The sequence below is a fragment of the Amblyraja radiata genome, chromosome 15 (genome assembly GCF_010909765.2).
Source record: "Amblyraja radiata isolate CabotCenter1 chromosome 15, sAmbRad1.1.pri, whole genome shotgun sequence".
NCBI classification, from domain to species: domain Eukaryota; kingdom Metazoa; phylum Chordata; class Chondrichthyes; order Rajiformes; family Rajidae; genus Amblyraja; species Amblyraja radiata.
In genome coordinates this window covers 20,456,395-20,483,172 of record NC_045970.1, presented here as the reverse complement: position 1 = coordinate 20,483,172, position 26,778 = coordinate 20,456,395, and the positions used below count along the sequence as shown (strand labels likewise).

The window sequence follows — 26,778 nt, the reverse complement described above, 5'->3', positions numbered from 1 at the left end:
GAGATGATGAGAAATTTAATTAGTCAGAGGGTGGTGGATCTATGGGATTTTCTGCCACAGAAGGCTGTGGAGGCCAAGTCGGTGGATATTTTTATGGTAGAGATGGATAGATTTTTGATTAGTGCAGGTGTCAGAGGTTATGGGGTTAGGAGGGAGAGATAGATCAGCTGTGATTGAATGGCAGAGTAGACTTGATGTGCTGAATGGCCTAATTCTACTCCTATCACATGACCTCAAGAATCGTTCAATAGAGAATCTTCCTTTTAATAGTAAATCTTTAATTTTCCCGTCCACCCCACCATTTGTCAGCTTTTTGTATTTGGCCGTTGCCTCAATGTGCGCCACTGAGAAAATCCTCATTGCCCCTTGCTGAACCTCTGATGCTGGTCTCTTTGTATTCAGGATATCATGTGACTGGTCCTTAATTGGATGCAGTTGACACTGGCAATATAGTCATTGCATCCAACCACATGTGTCTTTTCTATCAACTTTAGGACTTTACTATGAAGGAAATAGGGGGATAAGATATGTCAGGGTTCAGCGTGACAAGATTTTATTGGACATTGAACAGTTAAATTTCAAAATTCAGACTTGTCTAACTATCAAAAGGTAGCAGCATGCTCGAAAAGCACAAAAAGTATCAAATATATATTTGTTTGTACTGGATATTCAAATCCCTACATTGTGTTGAATTAATCCCTCAAACAAAGGCAAGGTCGGCTCAGTAACAATGTTAGAGTGAGCAGCCACTAAAACCACATTTGATATCATCAGTATTAGGTTTCCCAGATTTTGCACCATGTTTTTACTCTGTGAAGCTTGTTGTTGCTCAGGGGTATATTGGGGGCTGGTATCAAGCCTCTTATCATATCTCATCATTCGTAGACAGTGGCTTGTCACCACAGTGTGCCCCAGATTAGTGATCAGATAAAAAATCAGACTTTGTAGTAATGTTTTGATTAAATAGTTAAGCTGTTGTTGGGGTCAATACATTATTTTGCTTCCATTGCTACTTTGAAACTAAATTGCAAGCCACTTGAGCCGTTGTTGCACAAACAACTCCTTGTCCCTTCTATGAATATCAACGCATCCTTAATTGTATGATCTCCTCAGCTGCTATTTGCCTCGAAGTAAATTATACCTTTTCCTACTTTTAAGGTATCCAGTCACTATAATAATAAAACATTCCTGTGCTTGTCATATAATGCCCCAACTGTGCACACTTACAATTCAAATTAAATAGAAAATTGGATAAGCTGCTTTATTGGCATAGGAGCGTCTGTCAATTTGCTGTATCTGTTGCAACAAAAAGCAGTTTTCAATCAAATAAGCTGTGTTTGAAGTGGGCCAGAAGTAAAAATGTGAATTTTGTCTGTCTCTGATAATAATTGAATGCATGTTTGTGAAAACAACATGCCAAAGTAGTATTTGGCTTGGATTTTTGTGGACACTCTTAATCTGTCGCACACAAGTCCAAGAATGATGTGCTTGATGGAATAGGCTCTGCTTGAGGAAACCTGCACAAAGACTGTTCCTCAGTTTACTAGCATACTGGACAATGGCATTTACTTCTGATTTTAGTGAATCTTAATTAAACACAAACCAGTACCCTAGATCCAAGTAGTTTCAGATTCTCGACAATTGTTGGTACTGGATGCTTGTGTTCCTTTTGTTTAACTTTAATCTCTAGTCAATAAAAAGTAGCTCTACTTACAGCATTCTGTAGAGGGATCAGCAGAAGAAACAAATTCAGATAAGCATTCAGTATCAGATTATTATTTATCTCTCCACATCACCGTCTATATCTCTCGCTTCCCTTATCCCTAACCAGTCTGAAGAAGGGTCTCGACCCAACACGTCACCCATTCCTTCTCTCCAAAGATACTGACTGTCCCGCTGTTACTCCAGCTTTTTTTGTGTATCTTCGGTTTAAACCAGCATCTGCAGTTCCTTCTTACACATTCAGTATCTTCAAGCATGAATAGTCACTTTGTCTGAGAAGTAAGTAATACTATACCTAATGAAAATACTCCATAGTTTTGAACCAATCACTTTTGTGACAACGTACTACTTTTCTGTTGGTCTTACGAAGTTTTATATTGTACTAGACCAAGTGCAGACCCGTTGGGTCTGTTTCCCCAACGGCGTTTTGCGGGGGGGGGGAGGGGGGGGCTGTGGCATCAAACTCACATTAACCACCCCCCAAACACATAGGTGGGGGGAGGGGGGATGTGAAGAGTGGAGGGAGGGGAGAGGAGGTGGAGGAAACGGGACAGATTTGGGAGGGAAAGGAGAGCGGGGTAGGGGGTGAGAGAGGGGGATGGGGAGAGAGATGTGGGGGATGGGGAGGTAGGGGAGGAGGGAGGGAGGGTGAGAGGGGTGGGGGAAAGGGGTGGGGGAGAGAGGGGAAAGAGTGGGGAGGGAGAGTGGAGGGGGAAGGGGGAGAGGTGGAAGAGTGGGGAGGGAGGTGGAGAGGGGTAGGGGGAGTGATGGAAGAGGGACAGAGGGGTAGGAGGAAGGGGGCGGGTGGAGAGAGGGAAGGGGGTGGCGTAGAGAGGGAAAGGGGGTGGGGGAGAGGGATGGGTGGGAGAGGGAGAGGGGTGGGGAGAGGGAAACATAGAACCATTGAAATTAAGTGCAGGAGTAGGCCATTCGGCCCTTCGAACCTGCACCACCATTCAATATGATCGTGGCTGATCATCCAACTCAGTATCCTGTACCTGCCTTCTCTCCATACCCCCTGATCCCTTTAGGCACAAGGGCCACATCTAACTCCCTCTTAAATACAGCCAATGAACAGGCCTCAACTACCTTCTGTGCCAGTGAATTCCAGAGATTCACCACTCTCTGTGTGAAAAATGTTTTTCTCATCTCGGTCCTAAAAGATTTACCCCTTATCCTTAAACTGTGACCCCTTGTTCTGGACTTCCCCAACATCTGGAACAATCTTCCTGCATCTAGCCTGTCCAACACCTTAAGAATTTTGTACGTTTCTATAAGATACCCCCTCAATCTTCTAAATTCTAGCATGTACAAGCCGAGTCTATCCAGTCTTTCGTCATATGAAAGTCCTGACATCCCAGGAATCAGTCTGGTGAACCTTCTCTGTACTCCCTCTATGGCAACGATGTCTTTGAGCATTGGGCATTGTGACATCACACGATGGAACGTTCAGCAGGGGCTGGTGCTGGGGCAGCTTCTATGGGTGTGAAGCCAGTTTATTTTTGAAATATTGGTGGGGGGGGGGGGGGGAAGGATTTGATTAAAAACGTGTACTTAAACACGACGAAATGTAATGAGGAGCGGATACTTTGAAAGAAAAGTGAAATCTCTACCGAAATGGAAAAGATGTCGGCGATTCTGCGTCTGGTTTCGGAGTTGCAGGGAATCAAAGGAAGAAATGCAGCATGCAGCCGTCCATGTAAATGGATCCATTCCGATTGGACGTCTGCGAGCATCGGGCATTGCGATTGGACATCTGCGAGCATTGGGCATTGTGACATCGCACGGGATAGATTTGGGAGGGAAAGGAGAGCGGGGTAGGGGGTGAGAGATGGGGAGAGAGATGTGGGGGAGGGGGTATGGGGAAGATTGGGAGGAGGGAGGGAGGGGGAGAGGGGACAGTGGGGAGGGAGGAGGAGAGGGGAAGGGGGAGAGAAGTGGAAGAGTGGGGAGGGAGGAGGAGAGGGGTAGGGGGAGTGATGGAAGAGGGATAGGGGGAAGGGGGTGGGGTTGAGAGGGAAGGGGGGCGGGGAGAGAGGGATGGGAGAGGGAGAGGGGGAGAGAAATGGAAGAGTGGGGAGGGAGGGGTAGAGGGGTAGCGGGAGTGGTGGAAGAGAGACGGGGGAGTCGTGGAAGAGGGACAGGGGGGTAGGGGAAGGGGTGGGGAGAGAGGGGAAGGGAGGGGAAGAGAGGGGTGGGGTTGGGAGAGGCGTGGGGTAAGGGGATAGAAGTGGATGACTGGGGAGGGAGGGGTAGGGGGAGTGGTGGAAGGGACAGAGGGGTAGGGGAAGATGGTGATGATAGAGGGGGAAGGGGGGTGGGTGAGAGGGAAGGGGGGTGGGGGAGAGGGGTGAGGAGAGGGAAACAGAAGCATAGAAATTAAGTGCAGGAGTAGGCCATTCGGCCCTTCGAGCCTGCACCACCATTCAATATGATCATGGCTGATCATCCAACTCAGTATCCTGTACCTGCCTTCTCTCCATACCCCCTGATCCCTTTAGCCACAAGGGCCACATCTAACTCCCACTTAAATATAAACAATGAACTGGCCTCAACTACCTTCTGCGGCAGAGAGTTCCAGAGACTCACCACTATCTGTGTGAAAAATGTTTTCCTCATCTCAGTACTAAAGGATTTCCCCTTTATCCTTAAACTGTGACCCGCTTGTCCTGGACTTCCCCAACATCGGGAACAATCTTCCTGCATCAGACAAATGCAATTCAGGACTTTTCTCTTCACAAGCAAAGTCAGAATGACGGTTAGTGAAGAATTCGAACAATCGCGGAGCGTTCAGATGGTGCACGCGCATCCTGCACCAAAGGGGGGGGGGGGGGGAACGTGTGTCCTCACACACAAAGATCTTATAGCGGAGATCTCCGCTATAAGATATTTGGTCACACACTATGCTCGCGCCTCCACAAACAGATGAGCGTCTTCTTGAATGGAGAGCGCGTGGCCGCCTCCACAAACAGTCACACACCCTGTGGACCTGCCCCCACAAAAAATATTTTGTGTGGAAGGGGAGGAGGAGGGTGGAGAGGGAGAGGGGGGGGGGGGGGGAGGAGGAGGAGAGGATGGGGGAGAGAGGTGAAGGTGGGGGGGTGGAGGGGTTGGAGCGGGCGTGCATGAGTCGAGAGAAGAGAGAAGGGCAGAGAGAGAGAGAGAGGCTGGTACAACAACAAAAAACCTGGATAAACTCAGCGGGTGTAGCAGCATCTATGGACCTAATGAAAAGGGCAACGTTTTTGGCCGAAACCCCTTCTTCCGGGTTTCGCTCCATAGATGCAGCCGCACCCGCTGAGTTTATCCAGCTTTTTTTATGTCTACTTTCGATTTTCCAACATCTGTAGTTCCTTCTTAAAGACAGAGACTGTGCACGGTAAGGGAATGAGGAGGAAGAGGGGGAAGAGTGTGGAGGGAGGGGAAGAGTGGGATGGGAGGGGGAGAGGGGTGGGGGGAGAGAGAAGTGGAAGAGTGGGGAGGGAGCGAGGGAGGGGGAGAAGGGTAGCAGGAGTGGTGGAAGAGGGACAGGGGGAGTGGTGGACCCCTAAAGAATTTTGTAAGTTTCTATAAGATACCCCCTCAATCTTCTAAAATCTAGCGAATACAAACCGAGTCTGGGGCTGATTCTATGGGTGAGATGCCAGTATCTTTTTTAATATTTGGGGGGGGGAGGATTTGATTAAAAATGTGTACATAAACACGACGAAATGTAATCAGGAGTTTCTATAAGATCCCCCCCCAATCTTGTGAAATCTGGCGAGTACAAGCCGAGTCTATCCAGTCTTTCTTCATATGAAAGTCCTGACATTCCAGTAATCAGTCTGGTGAACCTTCTCTGTACTCCCTCTATGGCAACAATGTATTTGAGCATTGGGCATTGTGACATCACACAATGGAACGTTCACCATGGGCTGGGGCTCCTGCAAAGGCATATGTAAATAGATCCATTCCGATTGGACATATGTGAGCATTGGGCATTGTGACATCACACGATGGAACGTTCACCATGGGCTGGGGCTGGGGCTGGTGCTGAGTCTATGGGTGTGAAGCCAGTTTATTTTTGAAATATTGGGGGGGGGGAGGATTTGATTAAAAACATGTACTTAAACACGACGAAATGTAATGAGGAGCGGATACTTAGAAAGAAAAGTGAAATCTCTACCGAAATGGAAAAGATGTCGGCGATTCTGCGTCTGGTTTCGGAGTTGCAGGGAATCAATGGAAGAAATGCGGCCGGAAGCCGTACATGTAAATGGATCCATTCCGATTGGACGTCTGCGAGCGTTGGGCATCGCGATTGGACGTCTGCGAGCATCGGGCATTGTGACATCGCACGGCGGGAACGAATCGAAAGGCAGAAAGGCAGCCGGACGGATGTCGGACGGATGGGACGAGAGTTTTAATATGATGGATGGATGGATGGATGGATGGATGGAACTGCGTTGGAATTAAGAAGATATAATTTGGGGGGGGGGGGGAAGGATTTGATTAAAAACGGGTACTTAAACACGACGAAATGTAATGAGGAGCGGATACTTAGAAAGAAAAGTGAAATCTCTACCGAAATGGAAAAGACGTCGGCGATTCTGCGTCTGGTTTCGGAGTTGCAGGGAATCAAAGGAAGAAATGCGGCCGGAAGCCGTACATGTAAATGGATCCATTCCGATTGGACGTCTGCGAGCGTCGGGCATCGCGATTGGACGTCTGCGAGCATCGGGCATTGTGACATCGCACGGCGGGAACGAATCGAAAGGCAGAAAGGCAGCCGGACGGATGTCGGACGGATGGGACGAGAGTTTTAATATAAGATTGATGGATGGATGGATGGATGGATGGATGGATGGATGGACGGACGGACGGGCTGAAAGGAATTGCGTTGGAATTAAGAAGATATTTATTTAAAAAAATGAATAGGTCATGAGAAAAAAGCTGATGCAATTGAAATGCGTGGCATCCCTGATATTTGGCTTCCCTATTCTCAATCTGTGCCCTCCCACTACCGAACTGGTGTTACTAAGAATTAGAAGCAGGAGTAGAACGTTCATGTCCAAGTGCCAGCTCTGCCATTCAATAATGGCAATCATTTGCCTCTGCCCCTTTCATGTACTACCCATAAAGATCAACATATTTTTGGATATTGCCTGGATTAGACTTGCCATCTGAACCATCCATAATTATTTCGCACAGTTAAGATCTATATGACATGCATGCAGTTAGAAGGACAAAACCAAAGATTATAAAAAGCTGCAAAATGCAGAGTTGTAGGTAGAGTCCACAGGTAAGAATGTGTTAACTGAGCTAATGATTACCCACAGTCGAGCTATGACCAGTTCTGTTACAAATACAGAATCCAAGTTACAAATTGCAAACATACCCAGATGAAAAATGGTTTTATTTGCCAGACCTGCATTCGGCGTTATTAGAGCTGTGAAGAAGGCCATGGATGGGATGGAGAGACAAACTACAGGCGATTAAAGCTAGGATTCCCCCTGTCAATTGATTGCATGTGTTCCATGGAGCGTTAACTCAATCTGCATTTTGTTTCTTCCGTGTAGAGGAAAGCACAATGTTAACTTTGAATGCAGTACACTAGATTCAAAGTGCTGCCTCATCTGGAAGGATTATTTGTGTCCCTGCATAGTTGGAAAAGAGGTGAAATGACATAGGAAATACTCAGCTGGTCAGATTGTGCCAGGAATGTAAGGTATTCCCTTTTGTCCTGCCTTCCCTGCATCTTAAAACTAACTTGTTTGCTCTCCCAGTTCTGATAAAGAACTTCGACCTGAAACAAACTGTTTCTCTTTCCATAAATACTGCCTGCTCTTTTGGGTGCTGCTAGTATTTTGTTTCAAGTTCTCCACTTATTTTTTCATTGTATGAATGCAAGATTTTTCTTTATAACCGTAACTTAACGTACTTGTGCATTGACAGTAAACTTGGAACTTCCGTACATGTTCCTGGTGTGGTGAACGCTATCATTTCAGTAAGGTCCTCATTTTTATACTCAAATCCTCTTGCAAAGAAGGCAACGCATGCTGTGGTTGCAGATTCACTTATAGTAATATGTGTACAAAGAAACTCAGATAGCGCAGAAGACCAAAACCTTGCTATCAGTGTAAATTTTGATAACCTCACATTTTTCCATATTGTTATCGAAATGAATATCCTTTCCTATTCACTCTTCTGTCCCATTATAGCTTCTCTGCACCTTGTGAAATTGCTATCATCAGCAGACCTGGATATGTAACCAATCCATATTTGCTTGCGAGCAGCTGGGTGCCTCACATCAATTCCCGAGGTAACCCATAAACCACAGCCTCTCAATTTGAAAATGATCTGTTTATTTGGGAATGATTGTAAGACTACAATCTATATATAATTGAAGTGACAGGATTTATAGGCAGTCAGAATATAGGTGTCTGGTAACTAGAATCTCAGTCAGCCAGCTACTAAACCATCAAAAACAAACTGAAGAAAAATAGTTCATTTTCAAATTTTATATTGGATCACTTCCACCTTTCCCCCTTAGATCTTTTTAAATTATAGTATTGTGAGTACTATTTCTAAGTTTACTCCTGGTTATTTAGATTATTATCATTGTAGCAAGGTTAATTTGTTTTTGGGTACCACAAACTATTGTTATCATTGCCTGGTATATGACTTCCAAACTACAAAAACTCCAAACGTGGTGTTAAATTTGCTTAGTTCTCCTCGACATTTTGGTACTGATTCACCTCTTACAGTACATATACTTGCTGTGAGTAATTTGTAATTGAGGGAATCTGTATATAGCGTTGAACAATTATTTATTTTCCCCGGTTTCCCTGATACATACCCCACTCTCCAACTCCACCTCTTTGTTACATTGTATGATCTGTTTTTTCCCCCAAGTCCTAGTTCCAGGCATTTCTGAGTTCTTAAATTCAAGACTGTCGTAGTTATTGCATGGTCACCCTACTTATGAGCTAAATCGCTTACATTTATTGTTGGCTCATAGCTGCCCATATCAACAAGTTCATTACCTGTATATTTTGTACTAAGTCACAAAGTTGCCAGACATGCAAATTGTTGGTCAGTAATAATTAGAATTTCTACTTGACGACTAAACCAATTTTATGGGCTCTTTCGAGCATTTTCTTCATTCTGCCTTGCACTTTTCTATGTAATTTTTTATCTCTGGTTCAACTTTTTAATTCCTGCTTTCCTTTAAGTATACACGCTGGAATAATTTTCTGAATACCTACTGGAAATGTATTCCTGTTATTATAGCACCTTGTGTTTTTGCACAAGCATCTTGTTTTTATCCTTGGCTGCATGTTTCTTCCCTTGCATCTGGTTCAAAATATCTATTGTTTCATTCCTAGCCATACATTGCACTCTGCCTGTCAAGTCCTGTCACCATTTTAACTCTCTCTCCCATTCCTATACTGACCTTTTCTGTCCTTGGCCTCCTCGCTTCCAATGTAAAATCCCACACTAATGGCCTATTTGAAGCGATTACTGTTCAGTATTGTCCGTATGCATCCTTTCCCAACAAAAGTAGTTTCGGTATAATTTCTTAAGTGATTCAATGAGCTTATTCATTAGCAAATTTAATACGAGTTTGATTTCTGAAGAAGGGTTTCGGCCCGAAACGTTGCCTATTTCCTTCGCTCCATAGATACTGCTGAGTTTCTCCAGCATTTTTGTCTACCTACGAGTTTCTAAAATGCTCTTTATAATTTAATTTTAAATGTATCTACTTAACCTCTGTCCCCAATGCTATCTTTCTCTCCCGGCTCCATCTACCCATTATCCCTCGCCTCTCCCTGGTCCACCTATCATCTATTGGCCCCTATTTCACTCCCTCCCTTTTGACTCTATATGCCAGTTATCTACCCACTCCACTGTCCGTCCTGATGCAATGTCTTGACTCAACACATCAACAAATACTTCTCTGCCACAGATACTGCTTGATTCACTGACTACTTTCTGTAGAGTTTTTTTTTTGCTTTAGATTCCAGCAACTTCAGTCTGTTGTGTTCCAAAATAGAACTTTTTCAAGCTGCGTAAAACCTAATGAACTCAAATTTTAAATTGAGCAACTGATTGTTTATAAGCTTTCTAAAATGAATTGGATAAAATTACTACAACTTTATCCGTTTGAGGTTTCTGGAACAGATGCTTGGTTACTTTTCCTTACGACAGTGGAGTGTGTTTATGTTGAAATAAAATCAAACTGCCCTTTTTCCAAAATTGCCTGTTACGAAACATAAAATTCAATGTTAGCAGCTGATAAAAACCTTGCTGAAAAATATGCCATCATTGTGGAGGCTTCAATATTTTGTCGGATGTATCTTTCCCATCCACAGGTATTCATATTGAATTTGCCTTCACATATTTTATTGTGCCGGGGTAAGCTTTTTCCACTGTCAAGGAATCCTTATTTATTCCCCTCTTTCAAGCTCCCCTAGTGTTTAATAAAATAATCTGATTTGCTGTACAAAATTCACTCGAGTATAAACCAGCATCCTTGTATCTTCTCTCACTCAAGTATGTTGTTCTGCTACCTGTATTAAGAGTTGAAATGCATTTCATTAAACAATCTGTAGGTCCCATAAACTAACACAAAAGTTGTCCTTGAGTGCAAGTATTTGTATTTTGGAAGATTTTTAATCATTGCAGTCTTCAAATACCTGCATCCTGAGTTCCAAATTCTGTATTGTATATTGATAAATTGGTTTGTGGTGATATTTGAACAGCTTACTTAATTTGAGTATGCATTGTGTTCTGCAGGAGTTGTCGAAGGAGATCTGGCTGCAGTGGAAGCTTACAAGTCATCTGGAAGTGACATTGCTCGTCAGCTTGTGTCAGATGAAGTGCGCCTGCTGAATCGTCCTTCTGCTTTTGATGTAGGTTACACGCTTGTACACCTTGCTATCCGTTTTCAGAGGCAGGACATGTTGGCAATTTTGTTGACTGAGGTAAGTTAACTAATAGAACCTTTTTTAACTACTCGCCTGCCCGTCACCCCTCACTGTTACCCCCATTTCTGTTGGCAAAATTGAGTTAATGTCAAGTGAGTTACAGATTAAACCTGGTCTCGTGAAAGAAAATAATTTTGTAAGCTCTAAATAGAAGCTAGTAGTATAGATTCAAATGGCATTCTTCAACTTTGCTGTGCTTACATAACCAAAATACTTTTTCAGATTTTCATATCAAAATCACATCCAACTAACTCCTTTGTCCATCCTACTATCAACTTCCTCAAAGAATTCCAACAGATTCGTCAGGCAAGATCTCGCCTTCACAAAACCATGCTGACTTTGGCCTATTTTATCATGTGCTTCCAAGTCTCAGAAATCTCATCCTTTATAATGGACTCAAAAATGTTACCAGCCACTGAAGTCAGGCTATCCGGCCAATAATATCTCCTCTTTTGCTTCCTTCCCTTCTTGAACAGTAGAGTAAAATTTGTGATTTTACAATCCTCTGGAACCACTTCTGACTCCAGTGATTCTTGAAAGATCACCACTAATGCCTCCACCATCTCTAAAGCCACCTCTTTCAGAACCCTCTAGGCTAGTCCATCTGGTCCAGGTGACTGCTCCACCTTCAGACCTTCCAGCTTCCCAGCTGGTTTAAATAAAACCTGGACCACTGGTGTCTGGGAGTGATTGCTCCAACTGGATATGAAAAGACTAGTGTAGGTGGAGCAGATGTTTTGGAAGTGGTTGTCTGTTGGGGTGAGGTGCTGTGTTTGAAGGTGAGTGACACTGCTGTGAAGAGGCTGAAAGGAGGTAAAAGGTAAGATAAGTCAAGGTCTTTGTTTTCACCAGTTTCTCTTTAGTTTAAATGCAGCTTGGATGGCAGTTTGGATATTGGTATGCTCCTCCTGCAGGGTATAGGAGATCGGGAATGCTACCAATGTCCGTGTGGACTATACCTGTCGGAAGTGTGTCTAGCTGCAATTCCTGACTACGAGGGAGCTGGAGCTAAGATGATCGACATTGGGATCATCCGGGAGAATGAGAGTATTATAGATGGGAGTTGTTATGGGAGTGAGGTGGTTATATCCAAGATGCACACAGAAAGTAGATGGATGGCCATCAGGAAAGGTAAAGGGAGGAGGCAGGATACACAAATCCACCACAGCCGTTCTCCCCAAAAATGTGTTTGGACTGTTCTGGATACTGTTTTTTGCCAGTGGTGGGAGGGGTAAATGACTTCAGGGGAGAGCAGCAGCAGTCTGGCCTGTGGCACCAGACTGGGCTCTGAGGCACAGCACAAAAGAGTGAAGTCAGACAGTGATTGTGATAGGGGATTCTATGACCACAAATGGGACTCCAGGATGGTGATGTACCCTGGTGCCAGGGTCCAGGAAGTTTCAGAGTGGCTGCAGAACATGCTCAAAGGGGAGGGTGAGCAGCCAGAATTGTTGTGCACATTGGCACACATGACATGGGTAGGACAAGGGATGAGGTATTGTAGAGTGAATATATGGAATTAGCATAACATTAAAGAGCAGGACCTAGAGGGTAGTAATTTCTGGTTTGCTTCCAGTGCCAGGTGCTCACGAGGCAGATGAGTACTTAGCTGAGGAGTTAGTGCAGGGACATGACCTGGACAAGAGGGACTGGTTGCACCAGAATTGGAGGAGGATCAATATCTAGGCTTAAACATGTGCTCCTTAGCACGGTTTAAACTTAATTGGTAGGGTGATGGGTCCTAATGCAGTAGTGTTACAGGTGGGAGGCTGCAAGTCGATACAGAAATCTATGATGGTAAATTCAGTAGACAGGTCTGGCAGGAGTATGACAGGTAAGGGCAAAGGCCCATTGGTTTAAATTGTGTTTATGTTGGTGCATGAGGCCTGACAAATAAGGTGGATGAATCCTGGGTGTGGATTAGGTACATATGGCTGGGATGTTATATCCATTACGGAAACCTGGCTAAGAGCGGGACATAAATGGCAGCTTAATGTTCCAGAGTACAGATGCTACAAGGCAAGATGGAGATGGGAGGGGAAAAAAGAAGGGGGAGTTGCTTTATCAATCAACTTCACTGCAGTTGTCTAAGATGACATAGAAACATAGAAACATAGAAATTAGGTGCAGGAGTAGGCCATTCGGCCCTTCGAGCCTGCACCGCCATTCAATATGATCATGGCTGATCATCCAACTCAGTATCCCGTACCTGCCTTCTCTCCATACCCTCTGATCCCCTTAGCCACAAGGGCCACATCTAACTCCCTCTTAAATATAGCCAATGAACTGGCCTTGACTACCCTCTGTGGCAGGGAGTTCCAGAGCTTCACCACTCTCTGTGAGAAAAAAGTTCTTCTCATCTCGGTTTTAAAGGATTTCCCCCTTATGCTTAAGCTGTGACCCCTTGTCCTGGACTTCCCCAACATCGGGAGCAATCTTCCTGCATCTAGCCTGTCCAACCCCTTAAGAATTTTGTACGTTTCTATAAGATCCCCTCTCAATCTCCTAAATTCTAGAGAGTATAAACCAAGTCTATCCAGTCTTTCTTCATAAGACAGTCCTGACATCCCAGGAATCTATCTGGTGAACCTTCTCTGCACTCCCTCTATGGCAATAATGTCCTTCCTCAGATTTGGAGACCAAAACTGTACGCAATACTCCAGGTGTGGTCTCACCAAGACCCTGTACAACTGCAGTAGAACCTCCCTGCTCCTATACTCAAATCCTTTTGCTATGAAAGCTAACATACCATTCGCTTTCTTCACTGCCTGCTGCACCTGCATGCCCACTTTCAATGATTGGTGTACCATGACACCCAGGTCTCGCTGCATCTCCCCTTTTCCTAGTTGGCCACCATTTAGATAATAGTCTGCTTTCCTGTTTTTGCCACCAAAATGGATAACCTTGTTGAAGGATTGCCCAGTGAGGCTGCATGGATGAAGCTGAGAAATAAAAAAAGGTTGATCAGCTTGTTGAGATTATACTGTTGGGCTCTAAATAGCCAATGTGAATTGGTGAAACAAATATGTCAAGAAATAGCAGGCAGTTGCAAGACTAATGCCGTTATCATAGTATGGGATTTTCATTTTACCAACATGGACTGGGGATAGTCACAAGGGCCAGGATGAGGTGGAATTTGTCATGTGTGTTCAGAAATGTTCCCTCCGGCAATATGTGGAGTGTCCTAGAGGGAGAGGGCAAAGCTTGAGCTAGTTTATGGAATTGGGCAGGGCAAGTTACTGAAGTGTAAGTGACACTTTGGGACCAGCAATGACAATTTTGTGAGCTTTAAAATAGTTATGGATATGGACAGGGCTGGTAAACACGTTGACATTCGAAATTGGGGCAAGACCAACTTTGATAGTATTAAACAGGAACTTGCCAAAGTTGATTTAAGTGCGTTGTTTGCTGACTTTCTAAAGTAGACATTGCAAAATAATCCCATGCTTATTATCAGTTTCACGATAATGATTACAAGAGGCAGTTGTTTAACTCCAGTTACTGTAATCAAATCATTCTAGTGCCTGACCTGCAGAGTTAAGAATTTTTTGATGTTTCCCCCTCCACTCAAAACAAAATCTTTTCAGTGGAAACTTATTTTTGTTTAAATTGTCCCCCTCCCTAGGTGGTGCATTGAGAGTGTGAGTGACTGCACCAAATACAACACCTATTTTCTTGTATTTACAGATTGTTAGTGAGGGAAGATAATAATCTAATCAAAGAACATGAAGTTTTGCCTTTTAAAAATGTTGACAAACTGAATATAATGAAAATATAAATATCATTAGAAATTTGAACTAAATACAAAATACTGGAAATATTCTGAGCATGCAGTACCTGTGGGGAGAGAAACCAAGTTAACATTCAGATTGGTGATCTGTGACATGATATGAAATATTGACTTGAAACATTAGCTCTGAGTGTTGGTGGCATTATCAGGTTTCTAGCAACAACAACTTTGTTTTTGTTGCATTGAAACCACTTGAATGTATTACAGCTTAATCCAATTTAATTTATAGTAATTTGATGATGTAATCATTGCTGTTTTTTCTTTAGGTGTCTCAACAAGCGGCCAAGTGCATTCCTGCAATGGTATGTCCCGAGCTAACGGAACAGATACGGCGTGAAATAGCTGCATCACTTCATCAGCGCAAGGGAGACTTTGCTTGTTACTTCCTAACTGATCTGGTGACATTTACATTACCTGCAGGTACCAACTATAATCAAAAGGATGTATCTAAATAGTTCAATTCAGTGTCACCTGTTTTAGCCATTGTTAAATCCATTGTGCATGCAGATTTATTTAAAGAAATGAGTAGGCATACCTTTTGAGGTATGATGCAATACATTGTCAGTAATATTAGTTTTCTCAGAAATGAGTAATGAAAATTTAAGACCAGGTAAGGTGAACTTTAACCCACATTGATTTTATCCTGCAATTGCAGCAACAGTAAGTTGCATTATCTTAGTGCCTTTTGAATGTATTAAACGTTTGTAAGGACTTGAGAGATGTAATCAAACAAAAATGTATCTGAAACTATAGATAATATCAGTAACCATTGAGTATCGGTGACGTCATTGATATTTTTGGACAAATTAAAATTACCGCAGAGCATATTCACTTTGTTTATAACAATTGCAAGGATCCCCCATTGAAAGAAATGTTCAGTCTTAGTTTTAAATTTTCAAATTTTGATTGGTGGCTTGGTGAGTTTATTCAATTAGAAGTGGGGCCTTGCTGAGACCAAATCCACAGTTTGATTTGGCTCATCAGTGATTGACACACAACTGCTTTGCCAAGAATTAAAGATTATTTCTGCAAATTGTACGGCAAAATATTTAAATGCCTCCCTTTGCTTCCACCTTTTCCTCCAACCATAGCAGATGCATGTGAGAGGCTGATTGCTGATTGGACTGTGATTAATCTCTATAATGGAGAATGATAACCTTGCAGTTTGTGGGTCTAATTGGCACTGGTATCATTTTGTAACTGGAGTAATGTCCTAATCGTGGTTGCCGCAAATGCTGCTAGATTTATTTGTGTTGAAACTTGAGATCATCTCGACCTTTTACCCACATGAGCATTGCCAATACAAAACTGTAATCTCCACAACTAAAAACACAGTGATCTTTTAATTATCTATGATATTTATTTCACAATTCCTGGTTGGAAATTCTGCCCTTGGTGTAATTGGGAATGTTCAGACCCAACTGAAATATGTCAAACTTCTAAGTAATACTGATAATATTTTTGGAATCTTTTTTGTAATTCCAAGACCCCAAATCAAAATTGAGAAGTAGTTGATCTTAATAATGAAGCACTTTTGTTATTGCAATTTCCATTTTGGGTTTTGGTTGTTACATTATATAAGAACTTTTCTCTCACCATGCATTTTACTATCTCTGAACATTCTAACTATTTTATTATCCTCTTTTTTATTACCCACCTCCCAATTTGCCATACAACTGTGCCAGATTGCCCCTTAAATGAGGATGAATAACTTGATATACAGTGCATTCAGAAAATATTCAGACCTTCACTTTTTCCACATTTTGTTACATTACAGCCTTATTCTAAAATGGATTAAATTCTTTTTTTTTTATCATCAATCTACACAATACCCCATAATGAAAAATCGAAAGGTATTTAGAAATTGTTGCAAAGTAATTAAAAAGACATAACTGAAATATTACATTTAGATAAGTATTCAGACCCTTTACTCAGTACTTTGTTGAGGCACCTTTGGCAGCGATTACAGCCTCAAATCTTCTTGGGTGTGATGCTGCAAGCTTGGCACACTTGTATTTGGGTAATTTCTCCCATTCTTCTCTGCAGATCCTCTCAAGCTCTGTCAGGTTGGATGGGGAGCGTCGATGCACAGCTATTTTCACGTCCCTCCAGAGATGTTCGATTGGGTTCAAGTCCGGGCTCTGGCTGGGCCACTCAAGGACATTCACAGGCTTATCACAAAGCCACTCCTGCGTTGTCTTGGCTGTGTGCTTTGGGTCGTTGTCCTGTTGGAAGGTGAACCTCCGCCCCAGTCTGAGGTCCAGAATGCTCTGGAACAGGTTTTCTTCAAGGATCTCTCTGTACTTTGCTCCGTTCAACTTTCCCTTGATCGTGACTAGTCTCCCAGGTCCTGCCACTGAAAAACATCCCCACAGCATGATGCTGCCACCAACACCATGCTTCACTGTAGGTATGGTATTGGCCAGGTAATGAGCGGTGTCTGGTTTCCTCCAGGCGTGACGTTTGGCATTCAGGCCAAAGAGTTCAATCTTGGTTTCTTCAGACCAGAGATGGTTAGAGAGTTCTTTCGGTGCCTTTTGGCAAACTCTAAGCTGGCTATCGTGTGCCTTTTACTGAGGAGTGGCTTCCGGCTGGCCACTCTACCATAAAGGCCTGATTGGTTGAATACTGCAGATATAGTTGTCCTTCTGGAAGGTTTTCCCATCTCCACAAAGGAACTCTGTCAGAGTGATCGTCGGGTTCTTGGTCACCTCCCTGACCAAGGCCCTTCTCCCCCGATTCTTCAGTTTAGTCAGGCGGCCAGCTCTATGAAGAGTCCTGGTGGTTCCAAAGTTCTTCCATTTTAGAATGACGGAGGCCACTGCGCTCTTCGGGACCTACAATGCTTAAGAAATTGTTTTATACCCTTCCCCAGATCTGCGTTTCGACACAATCCTGTCTCGGGGGTCTACGGACAATTCCTTCGTCTTGACATGCACTGTCAACTGTGGGACCTTATATAGACAGGTGTGTGCCTTTCCAAATCATGTCCAATCAATTTCATTTACCACTGGTGGACTCCAATGAAGTTGTAGAAACATCTCAAGGATAATAAATGGAAACAGGATGCACCTAAGCTCATTTTGAGTGTCATAGCAAATGGTCTGAATACTTATGTAAATGTGATCTTTCAGTTATATATTTTTAATTACTTTGCCACAATTTCTAAACACCTGCTTTCTTTTCTTCGTTCTCGGGTATTGTGTGTAGATTGATGATTAAAAAAAAAGAATTTGATCCATTTTAAAATAAGGCTGTAACGTTAAAAAAATGTGGAAAAAGTGAAGGGGTCTGAATACTTTCTGAATGAACTGTACACGTGTCTGCCACCTCCCTCCCATCCATGAGCAAAAAACCTGCTGGAAGAATTTGGCAGGTCACGCAGCATCTGGAGGACAATGGATAGTTGATGTTTTTTTGGGTTGAGGCATCAGGACAGAGTATAGAGGGGAGATCCTCTGACCATGTTGTCTGAGCAATACTTGGTTTACAATTTTTCTGTTTATGGAAATCTCTCGAAGTTTTAACCATGATTTATGGAAACACTGGCCAGTCACTGTGTTTGGAAGAATCCATTAGTGATACTTAATATTCAAATTGTTAATATTTTGCCATCTCAATTACATTTTTCATTCTGTTATTGTGTAGTGTCTAGAGTTAATTTAACTGTTTCAATTTTCTGCTGTTCAGTATTCAGTGAGCTTTCATGGATTTGAATAGTTCAGAAACGCGATTCGCCACCACCTGCTCAATGACAATAAATCCTGGTATAAAGCCCATAATTGAAGATTAAGATGCGGTTGGAAGTGCACATAAAAAGTGTAGTGAATTTGTATGAGGGAGATTGGGTGCCATTGTTGCAAAAAGACACAACAACAGATAGCAAATTACAGTACCGATACACCAAGTATTGTGGACAATTATATAGCTACACAGATGAAACAGAAACATAGAAACATAGAAAATAGGTGCAGGAGTAGGCCATTCGGCCCTTCGAGCCCGCACTGCCATTCAGTATGTTCATGGCTGATCATCCAACTCCGTATCCTGTACCTGCCTTCTCTCCATACCCCCTGATCCCTTTAGCCACAAGGGCCACATCTAACTCCCACTTAAATATAGCCAATGAACTGGCCTCAACTACCTTCTGCGGCAGAGAGTTCCAGAGATTCACCACTCTCTGTGTGAAAAAAGTTTTCCTCATCTCGGTCCTAAAAGATTTCCCCCCTATCCTTAAACTGTGACCCCTTGTTCTGGACTTCCCCAACATCGGGAACAATCTTCCTGCATCTAGCCTGTCCAACCCCTTAAGAATTTTGTATGTTTCTATAAGATCCCCCCTCAATCTTCTAAATTCTAGCGAGTACAAACCGAGTCTATCCAGTCTTTCTGCATATGAAAGTCCTGACATCCCAGGAATCAGTCTGGTGAACCTTCTCTGTACTCCTTCTATGGCAAGAATGTCTTTCCTCAGATTAGGAGACCAAAACTGTACGCAATACTCCAGGTGTGGTCTCACCAAGACCCTGTACAACTGCAGTAGAACCTCCCTGCTCCTATACTGAAATCCTTTTGCTATGAATGCTAACATACCATTCGCCTTCTTCACTGCCTGCTGCACCTGCATGCCTACTTTTAATGACTGGTGTACCATGACACCCAGGTCTTGTTGCATCTCCCGCTTTGCTAATCGGCCACCATTCAGATAATAATCTACTTTCCTGTTTTTTACACCAAAATGGATAACCTCACATTTATCCACATTATACTGCATTTGCCCACTCACCCAGCCTATCCAAGTCACCTTGCAGCCTCCTAGCATCCTCCTCACAGCTAACACTGCCCCCCAGCTTCGTGTCATCCGCAAACTTGGAGATGTTGCATTCAATTTCCTCGTCCAAATCATTAATATATATCGTAAATAGCTGGGGTCCCAGAACTGAGCCTTGCGGTACCCCACTAGTCACTGCCTGCCATTTTGAAAAGGACCCGTTTACTCCTACTCTTTGCAGTATGAAAACATCCAGCTGAAAATAAAATTATAACGCATGCCAAAAATGCAGATAATACGCTAAGCATTTGCACCAAAACAAAATCTTGCAAACACTGACATTTATTGATTTCTTGTCTCAAAAATAAAGCTGAGGAGTGATGATCGCACCTCTGAGGAACAAAGCAGTATCATTTTCAGTACATGTAGAATGATCAATGCCACTAGTGTTCTGTTTACACATGTACTTATTTCTGGACTGTATAGGGTTACTGAATTTGCAAATATTGATTGGACAATGAGCAATTTTGAAGTCAATATGTACACAGTTCAGGTTTGTTGATTCTGAAATAGATATCTAATGCAGATATATAAGTTGCATTCTGTGTGTTATTTTTTTGGAGATGGGGAAATTTCTATATTTTCAATAGAGTAAGATTTATTTCCAACACTGCCATGGACCATCCACATTGATGAGACAGCCAAGATTGGCTCTTTTCTGAGGAGACTGAGGAAATTTGGTGTGTCTCCAATGACTCTTACAAACTCCTATAGATGCACCATAGAAAACATACGGTTGAATTGCATCACGGCTTGGTTTGAGAACAGCCCCACGCAATCAATTGCAGAAATTTGTAGATGTCACCCCCGCAGACCGAACATCCCACCATTGATTCCATCTACACTTCTCGCTGCTTTGGGAAAAGCACCCAACTCGTTCAAAGACTTGTCCCACCCAGTCATTCTGTATCTGGTTGGCATCACTATTAAAGGTAGACTCAAATTGCTGGAGTATCTCAGCGGGACAGGCAGCATCTCTGCAGTGAAGGAATGGGTGACGTTTTGGGTCGAGACCCTTTTAGTTCTTTTGTACACATCACTATTAAAGAATGGGAAACTGCAGACCAGTTAGCCTGACATCATTGGCTTGAAAGTTGTAGTAGGGCAGTTGGCAGGTATAAATAGATTGGGCAGAATGGATTAATGATCTGGAAATTTTATTTGGCAAATGCTGATAGTGTTTCTTGCAGTTCGACAAGTAGAAGAGGTAAAGGGGCAGGAGTGGGATATGTTGTATTTGAACCTCTGGTCTCGAAACATTGAAATCCTCTCATTGGATAACGCTTTATATATGCTTGTTTAGTTTTGTTTTGCTGTCATCTAAAATGCAAGCGGTAACCGGCTGAACGGCAGAAAAGAGTTGAGTTAATTGCTTTACCTGGCTGAGAAGTCACATGGAAATTCACTTCAATAGCGGTGGCTATTTGTAAAATTGTAAATTAATGTATCATGCAAGATTGAGGCAGGATTAGTATTTTTGAAATTGAGGAATTTCAATGACTCAATAATAAAGCAAATGTATTTTTCTGAAAACATGGTATATATTAGTGCACTTAAATTGAAATTGATTTTATTTAAGATCGAGGAAAGTATTTTAATATTCTAGTTTACTAGATGTTTATAAAAGTTATACAATGATGTTTTAACTAGTAATTTTACAGCACAACAATGGATGTGTTCTGCAGCAACATGTATTTTGGGATTCATTTTGAAAGAAACGTGTTTAAAATGGGCTGATTCTATAGTAATATGACATTAGTAATGCTTAACATAGGGGAAAACTTAATGGCTGAGATTGTGCACACTCAGATCCATAGGCCTGATCAGCTAATCCAGCCAGCCTCTCTTGGTGAAGAGGTCTGGATGAACTGACCAGAGATGAGAGAGAAAGACATTAAAATTAAGATTTAAATAATTCACTCGGATTCAGATTTAAGTAATTAAAAATTAAAATACATTAATTGAAAACACCTCTACATTAATAATTTAATAACATTTGAGATAATGTCACTTCACTGTTACCTGCATGGCTGAAGCAGTCATTCAAATGCCAATCATTTGTGTTATAAAGCTCTGCGTATCTTCCAACTCCCCTACTCTAGCTTGGTGCTGGGCTCAATAGAGAGCTACTAGAACAAGGAGGAGCCACCATAGTCTTTTATATTAAAAAAAAAAGATCAGCTAGTTCAATTCAACTATGCATTTTAGTTAATTAATTAGGTTTGTAGTCAATATTTTAAAAGTTGGGTTGCGTGCCCTGTTATGTCCCAACTGATTTATCTTGCTCTCTCCAAATTGGATGCATCTTTGTATTTCATTATCGTCTTTGAATTTTAAGAAAAGGGAAATTTAACAATGGTTACACCATTGTAATATGTTTGGCAGTACATAATAAAGTCATTTAGATAAAATCCATTACGAAAACACTGATGGAGAAGTTGTGCATATATGAACGTTTGTAATGAAGAGTAAACTTGTTATAATGGACTGTTGGGGGGGGGGGGGGGGTGTTGTGTGGATGTGAGAATGGTGTCTGTTATTGCTGACGTTTGCTATAACTGAGCAAGGTGTGGTCATTGTTTGTAGTAAAAGCACAGAACCAGATGCTGATTAATATACAAAAGGACACAGTGCTTGGAGTAACTCAGCTCTGGAGCAGCTCTGGAGAACACGGATTGGTGACATTTCTGGTTGGGACGCTTCTTCAGACTTATTCAATTAGCTGAGTTACTGCAACACTTGGTTGGGGTCACAGCTTAAGGATAAGGGGGAAATCCTTTAAAACCGAGATGAGAAGAACTTTTTTCACACAGAGAGTGGTGAATCTCTGGAACTATCTGCCACAGAGGATAGTCGAGGCCAGTTCATTGGCTATATTTAAGAGGGAGTTAGATGTGGCCCTTGTGGCTAAGGGGATCAGAGGGTATGGAGAGAAGGCAGGTACGGGATACTGAGTTGGATGATCAGCCATGATCATATTGAATGGTGGTGCAGGCTCGAAGGGCCGAATGGCCTACTCCTGCAGGTAATTTCTATGTTTCACCTTAAAACTATGTGCGGTTGCTGTTGATCTGCACCAGCGAGGCCTTCTTCAGCATTGTAGCCCCTGGACTGCATGCCTTTCTTCAGGCCGCTGCCACTGACAGGATGTGCTCAAGTCACTGTGGGACAGCCTCCCCTCTCACCAGCTGTTGCTTATTTCTGTTGGCTGTCACTTTGCTTCGCTATCTGCTGCCACCTCCTCCTCCTGTTGCTTTGTCCACTCTGCCATTCCCTTGTCCGCTGCCACCACCTCCTCCTCCCCAGGAGTTGCTGACATCTTTCAAGGTGGAGTATGTCGGTAACTCCAGGGGACGAGGCAGCAGTGGAGAGGAGGAGGCGGGCGGTGGGGGGCAAGAGCCAGAGTGGACAAAGCGACGGCCAACAGGATGAAGTGGCAGCTGGTGTGAGAGAAGGGTGCCCTACTGCGACCAAGCACGTGCTGTCAGGGGCTGCACAAAAGCCATGTCAACTGGATGGTGTGGGCAGCTGGTGAAGAAGGGATTGCTGGTGCACCTTGTCGGCCTCTTTTCCCCTCAACCCCCTCCCCACAACGGCCACCACTGTCGCCGCTTCCACCTCCTCTACCGGAGTCAGTAACTTACTCCACCTTGGAAGATCTCGGTGACTCCAGGGAGAACGAGAAGGAGACAGTGGCAGTGCAGACAAAGTGATGGGAGAAGGAGGAGGGGGTGGCAGTGATGGGGGAGTGGACTAAGAGACGACCAACAGACAGAATGGATGCAACTCCATGGTGACCGGGCGCGTCCCGTCAGTGACTGCGGCCTGAATAAAGTGCCGTCGGCCTGGGGCAACAACATGAGCCGCAACAACGACTGTGTCAACCAACTGTCTGTGCCGCGGGGCTGTCAGAAGTCAGGGAGGCAGTGCGAGCTGAGCTCTAACTGAAATCCCTTATAAAGAGGTCCGTTGACATCAGGGTTTACTGTAGTTCATAAGTTACTGCATTATTTAGAAAATAGAAATATATGTAAAGGGTACTTAAAACACCCTAAGCCTTTTTGAATACTTTAAAATACATGTTTATTTAGAGCTACAAAATATGATTTTGGTAGTGGCCAAAATCAAAATTGGGTTCACTCTTAGATTTTGCTTACTTGTGAACATATTTGAAATTGTCTCCCAGCAAAATTTTGGTTCGGATGTTGTCTGTTTAAATGTGTTATTACCATCTCTTTTTGTAGAGTTCTTGGGGGTATTAGGGTGGAGGCAGGAAATTAATTTGGTGCATGGTTCATTATGGGCAGCTGTTTCAAAGTTATAAGTAGCAACGAAGAGATCATTTGATATTTCGAGATGTACCCTGTAAGGCTGCTACGCAATATGTCGGTGACTTTCAGGAACATTAATGACCAAGACGGAGCCTGCTTTTTATATGACTGACAGATTGGAAGCTAAAAGCAGTAAACTTTTTTTAATTGTCAGCATATAAGTTACACATGAGCAATAGGATGTTAAAAATAAAATCTTGATAGTGCATGAATGGACTGTGCGAATAATAGATCTTAATTTATTATTATTATTATTATTATTATTATTATTATTATTATCTTCACATGTACCGCTGTCCAGAGAGTTTTTTGTTGCATGCTGTCCAGTCAACGAAAAGATGATACATAATTACAAAATGCTGGAGAAACTTAGCTGAGTTACTCCAGCATTTTGTGTCTATCTTCAGTGTAAACCAGCATCTGCAGTTTCTTCCTATACATAATTACAATCAAGCTGTGCACAATGTACAGATACAGGCTGAAGGGCATATTATTTAGAGCAAGATAAAGTTGGAATGAAGGCAGTTCAAAGGTCTCTAGTGAGGTGGACCGCACTGTAGACGGCGATAGGATGGTTCAGTTGCACAATAACAGCTGGGATAAGCTGTTATTGCTTGCGTAAAGGTATCTTGCATAAAGGTAGACACAAAATGCTGCAGTAACTCAGCGGGACAAGCAGCATCTCTGGAGAGAATGAATAGGTGACGTTTCGGGTCGAGACCCTTCAGACTGATGGCAGGGGATAGAAAATAGTCAGAGACAGTAAGGCTGGTGGGAGAACTGGAAAGGGGGAGGGGATGGAGAGGGAGCGAAAGCAAGGGCTATTTGAAGTTGGAGTAGTCAATGTTCATACCGCTGGGGTGTAAGCTGCCCAAACGAAGTATGAGGTGCTGTACCTCCAATTTGTGCTGGGCTTCACTCTGACAATGGAGGAGGCCCAGGACAGAAAGGTCAGATTGGAAATGGGCGGGGGAGTTAAAGTGCTGAGCAACCGGGAGGTCAGGTTGGTTAAGGCAGACTGAGCGGAGGTGTTCAGCGAAACGATCACCGAGCCTGCGCTTGGTCTCACCAATGTACAGGAGCTGACATCTGGAACATTGGATATAGCAGATGAGGTTGGAGGAGGTGTAAGTAAACCTCTGCCTCACCTGGAAAGACTGTCGGGGTCCTTGGATGGAGTGGAGGCGGGAGGTTAAGGGACAGGTGTTGCATCTCCTGCAGTTGCCGGGGAAAGTACTTGGGGAGGGGATGGTTTGGATGAGAAGGGACGAGTTGACCGGGGAGTTATGGATGGAACGATCTCTGCGGAAAGCAGAAATGGGTGGAGATGGGAAGATGTGGCCAGTAGTGGGATCCCATCGGAGGTGGCGGAAATGTTGGAGGATTATATGCTGTTTGCAACGGCTGATGGGGTGGAAGGTGAGGACAAGGGGGACTCTGTCCTTGTTACGAATGGGGGGAGGAGGACCAAGAGCGGAGCTGTGGAATATCAAGGAGACTCTAATGAGAGCCTCATCTATAATGGAAGAGGGAAACCCCAGTTTCCTAAAGAATGAGGACATCTCCGATGAGCTGGTATGGAAAACCCCATCCTGGGCGCAGATGCGGCGTAGACGGAGGAATTTGTAGTAGGGGATGGAGTCTTTACAGGAAGCAGTGTGGGAAGAAGTGTAGTCTAGATAGCTATGGTAGTCAGTGGGTTTGTAATAGATGTCAGTCAATAGCCTGTCTCCTGTGATGGAGACAGTGAGATCAAGAAATGGTAGGGAGATGTCTGAGATAGTCCAAGTGAATTTGAGTGCAGGATGGAAATTAGTCATGAAGGTGATGAAGTCAGTGAGTTCTGCATGGGTGCAAGAGGTAGCACCGATGCAGTCGTCAATGCAGCGGAGGTAGAGTTCGGGGATAGGGCTAGTGTACACCTGGAACAGTGATTGTTCAACGTACCCTACAGAGGCAGGCATAGCTGGGGCCCATGCGAGTGCCCATAGCAATGCCTTGGATTTGGAGGAAGTGGGAGGAGTCGAAGAAGTTGTTGAGGGTAAGGACCAGCTCTGCTAGGCGGAGGAGAGTATTAGTAGAGGTATGTGTTATCAAACGTCTGTACCTCTTGCCTGATGGGAGAGAGGAGGGAGTGACCGGGGTGAGATTGTTAAGCTGGTTGCCTTGACAAGGCAGCGTGAAGTGTTGATGGAGTATTTGAATTGTGAAAAGGTACACACACACAGACACAGACACACAGACACAGACACACACACACACACACACACACACACACACTCTAGAGGAGCCTATTATCAAAGTATGCGTAGATTGATCATTAGGAAGTGGAAGATACAAAAAATATGGCAAATGAAATGGAAATCTTTAAGTAGCTAGAGTATAAACAAGTTGTTTTTGTACGCTTAAAGGTTTGATTAGACCGCAGTCCCAATTTCGGCTGGATACAGTGCCCTCCATAATGTTTGGGTCAAAGACCCATCATTTATTTATTTGCCTCTGTACTACACAATTTGAGAATTGTAATAGTAAAAATCACATGTGGTTAAAGTGCACATTGTTAGATTTTATTAAAGGCCATTTTCATACATTTTGGTTTCACCATATAAAAATTACAGTTGTGTTTATACATAGTCCCCCCCCCCCCCTATTTCAGGGCACCATAATGTTTGGGATACATGGCCTCACAGGCGTTTGTAATTGCTCAGGTGTGTTTAATTGCTTCCTTACTGCAGGTATAAGAGAGCTCTCAGCACCTAGTCTTTCCTCCAGTCTTTCCATCACCTTTGGAAACTTGTATTGTTGTTTATCAACATGTGGACCAAAGTTGTGCCAATGAATGTCAAAGAAGCCATTATGAGACTTGGAAACTAGAATAAAACTATTACAGACATCAGCCAAACCTTAGGCGTACCAAAAATCAACTGTTGGACATCATTGAGAAGAAAGAGAGCACTGGTGAACTTGCTAATCGCAAAGGGATTGGCAGGCCAAGGAAGACCTACACAACTGATGACAGAATAATTCTCTCTATAATAAAGAAAAATCCCAAAACACCTGTCCGACAGATCAGATACACTCTTCAGGAGTCAGGTGTGGATTTGTCAATGACCACTGTCCGCAGAAGACTTCATG

General features: G+C 43.2%; 1 protein-coding gene across 5 annotated transcripts in view; it reads left to right on the top strand.

Annotated features, from left to right (window-relative positions):
• zranb1 (zinc finger RANBP2-type containing 1) overlaps nt 1-26,778 on the top strand; it is a 61,439-nt gene that overhangs the window by 13,081 nt on the left and 21,580 nt on the right. For all 5 annotated transcript variants that reach the window (XM_033033725.1, XM_033033723.1, XM_033033726.1 and 2 more), the window contains exons 3-4: nt 10,501-10,688; nt 14,748-14,901. In XM_033033725.1, coding sequence (XP_032889616.1) covers nt 10,501-10,688; nt 14,748-14,901 — 342 coding nt within the window. The remainder of the gene's footprint in view (nt 1-10,500; nt 10,689-14,747; nt 14,902-26,778) is intronic.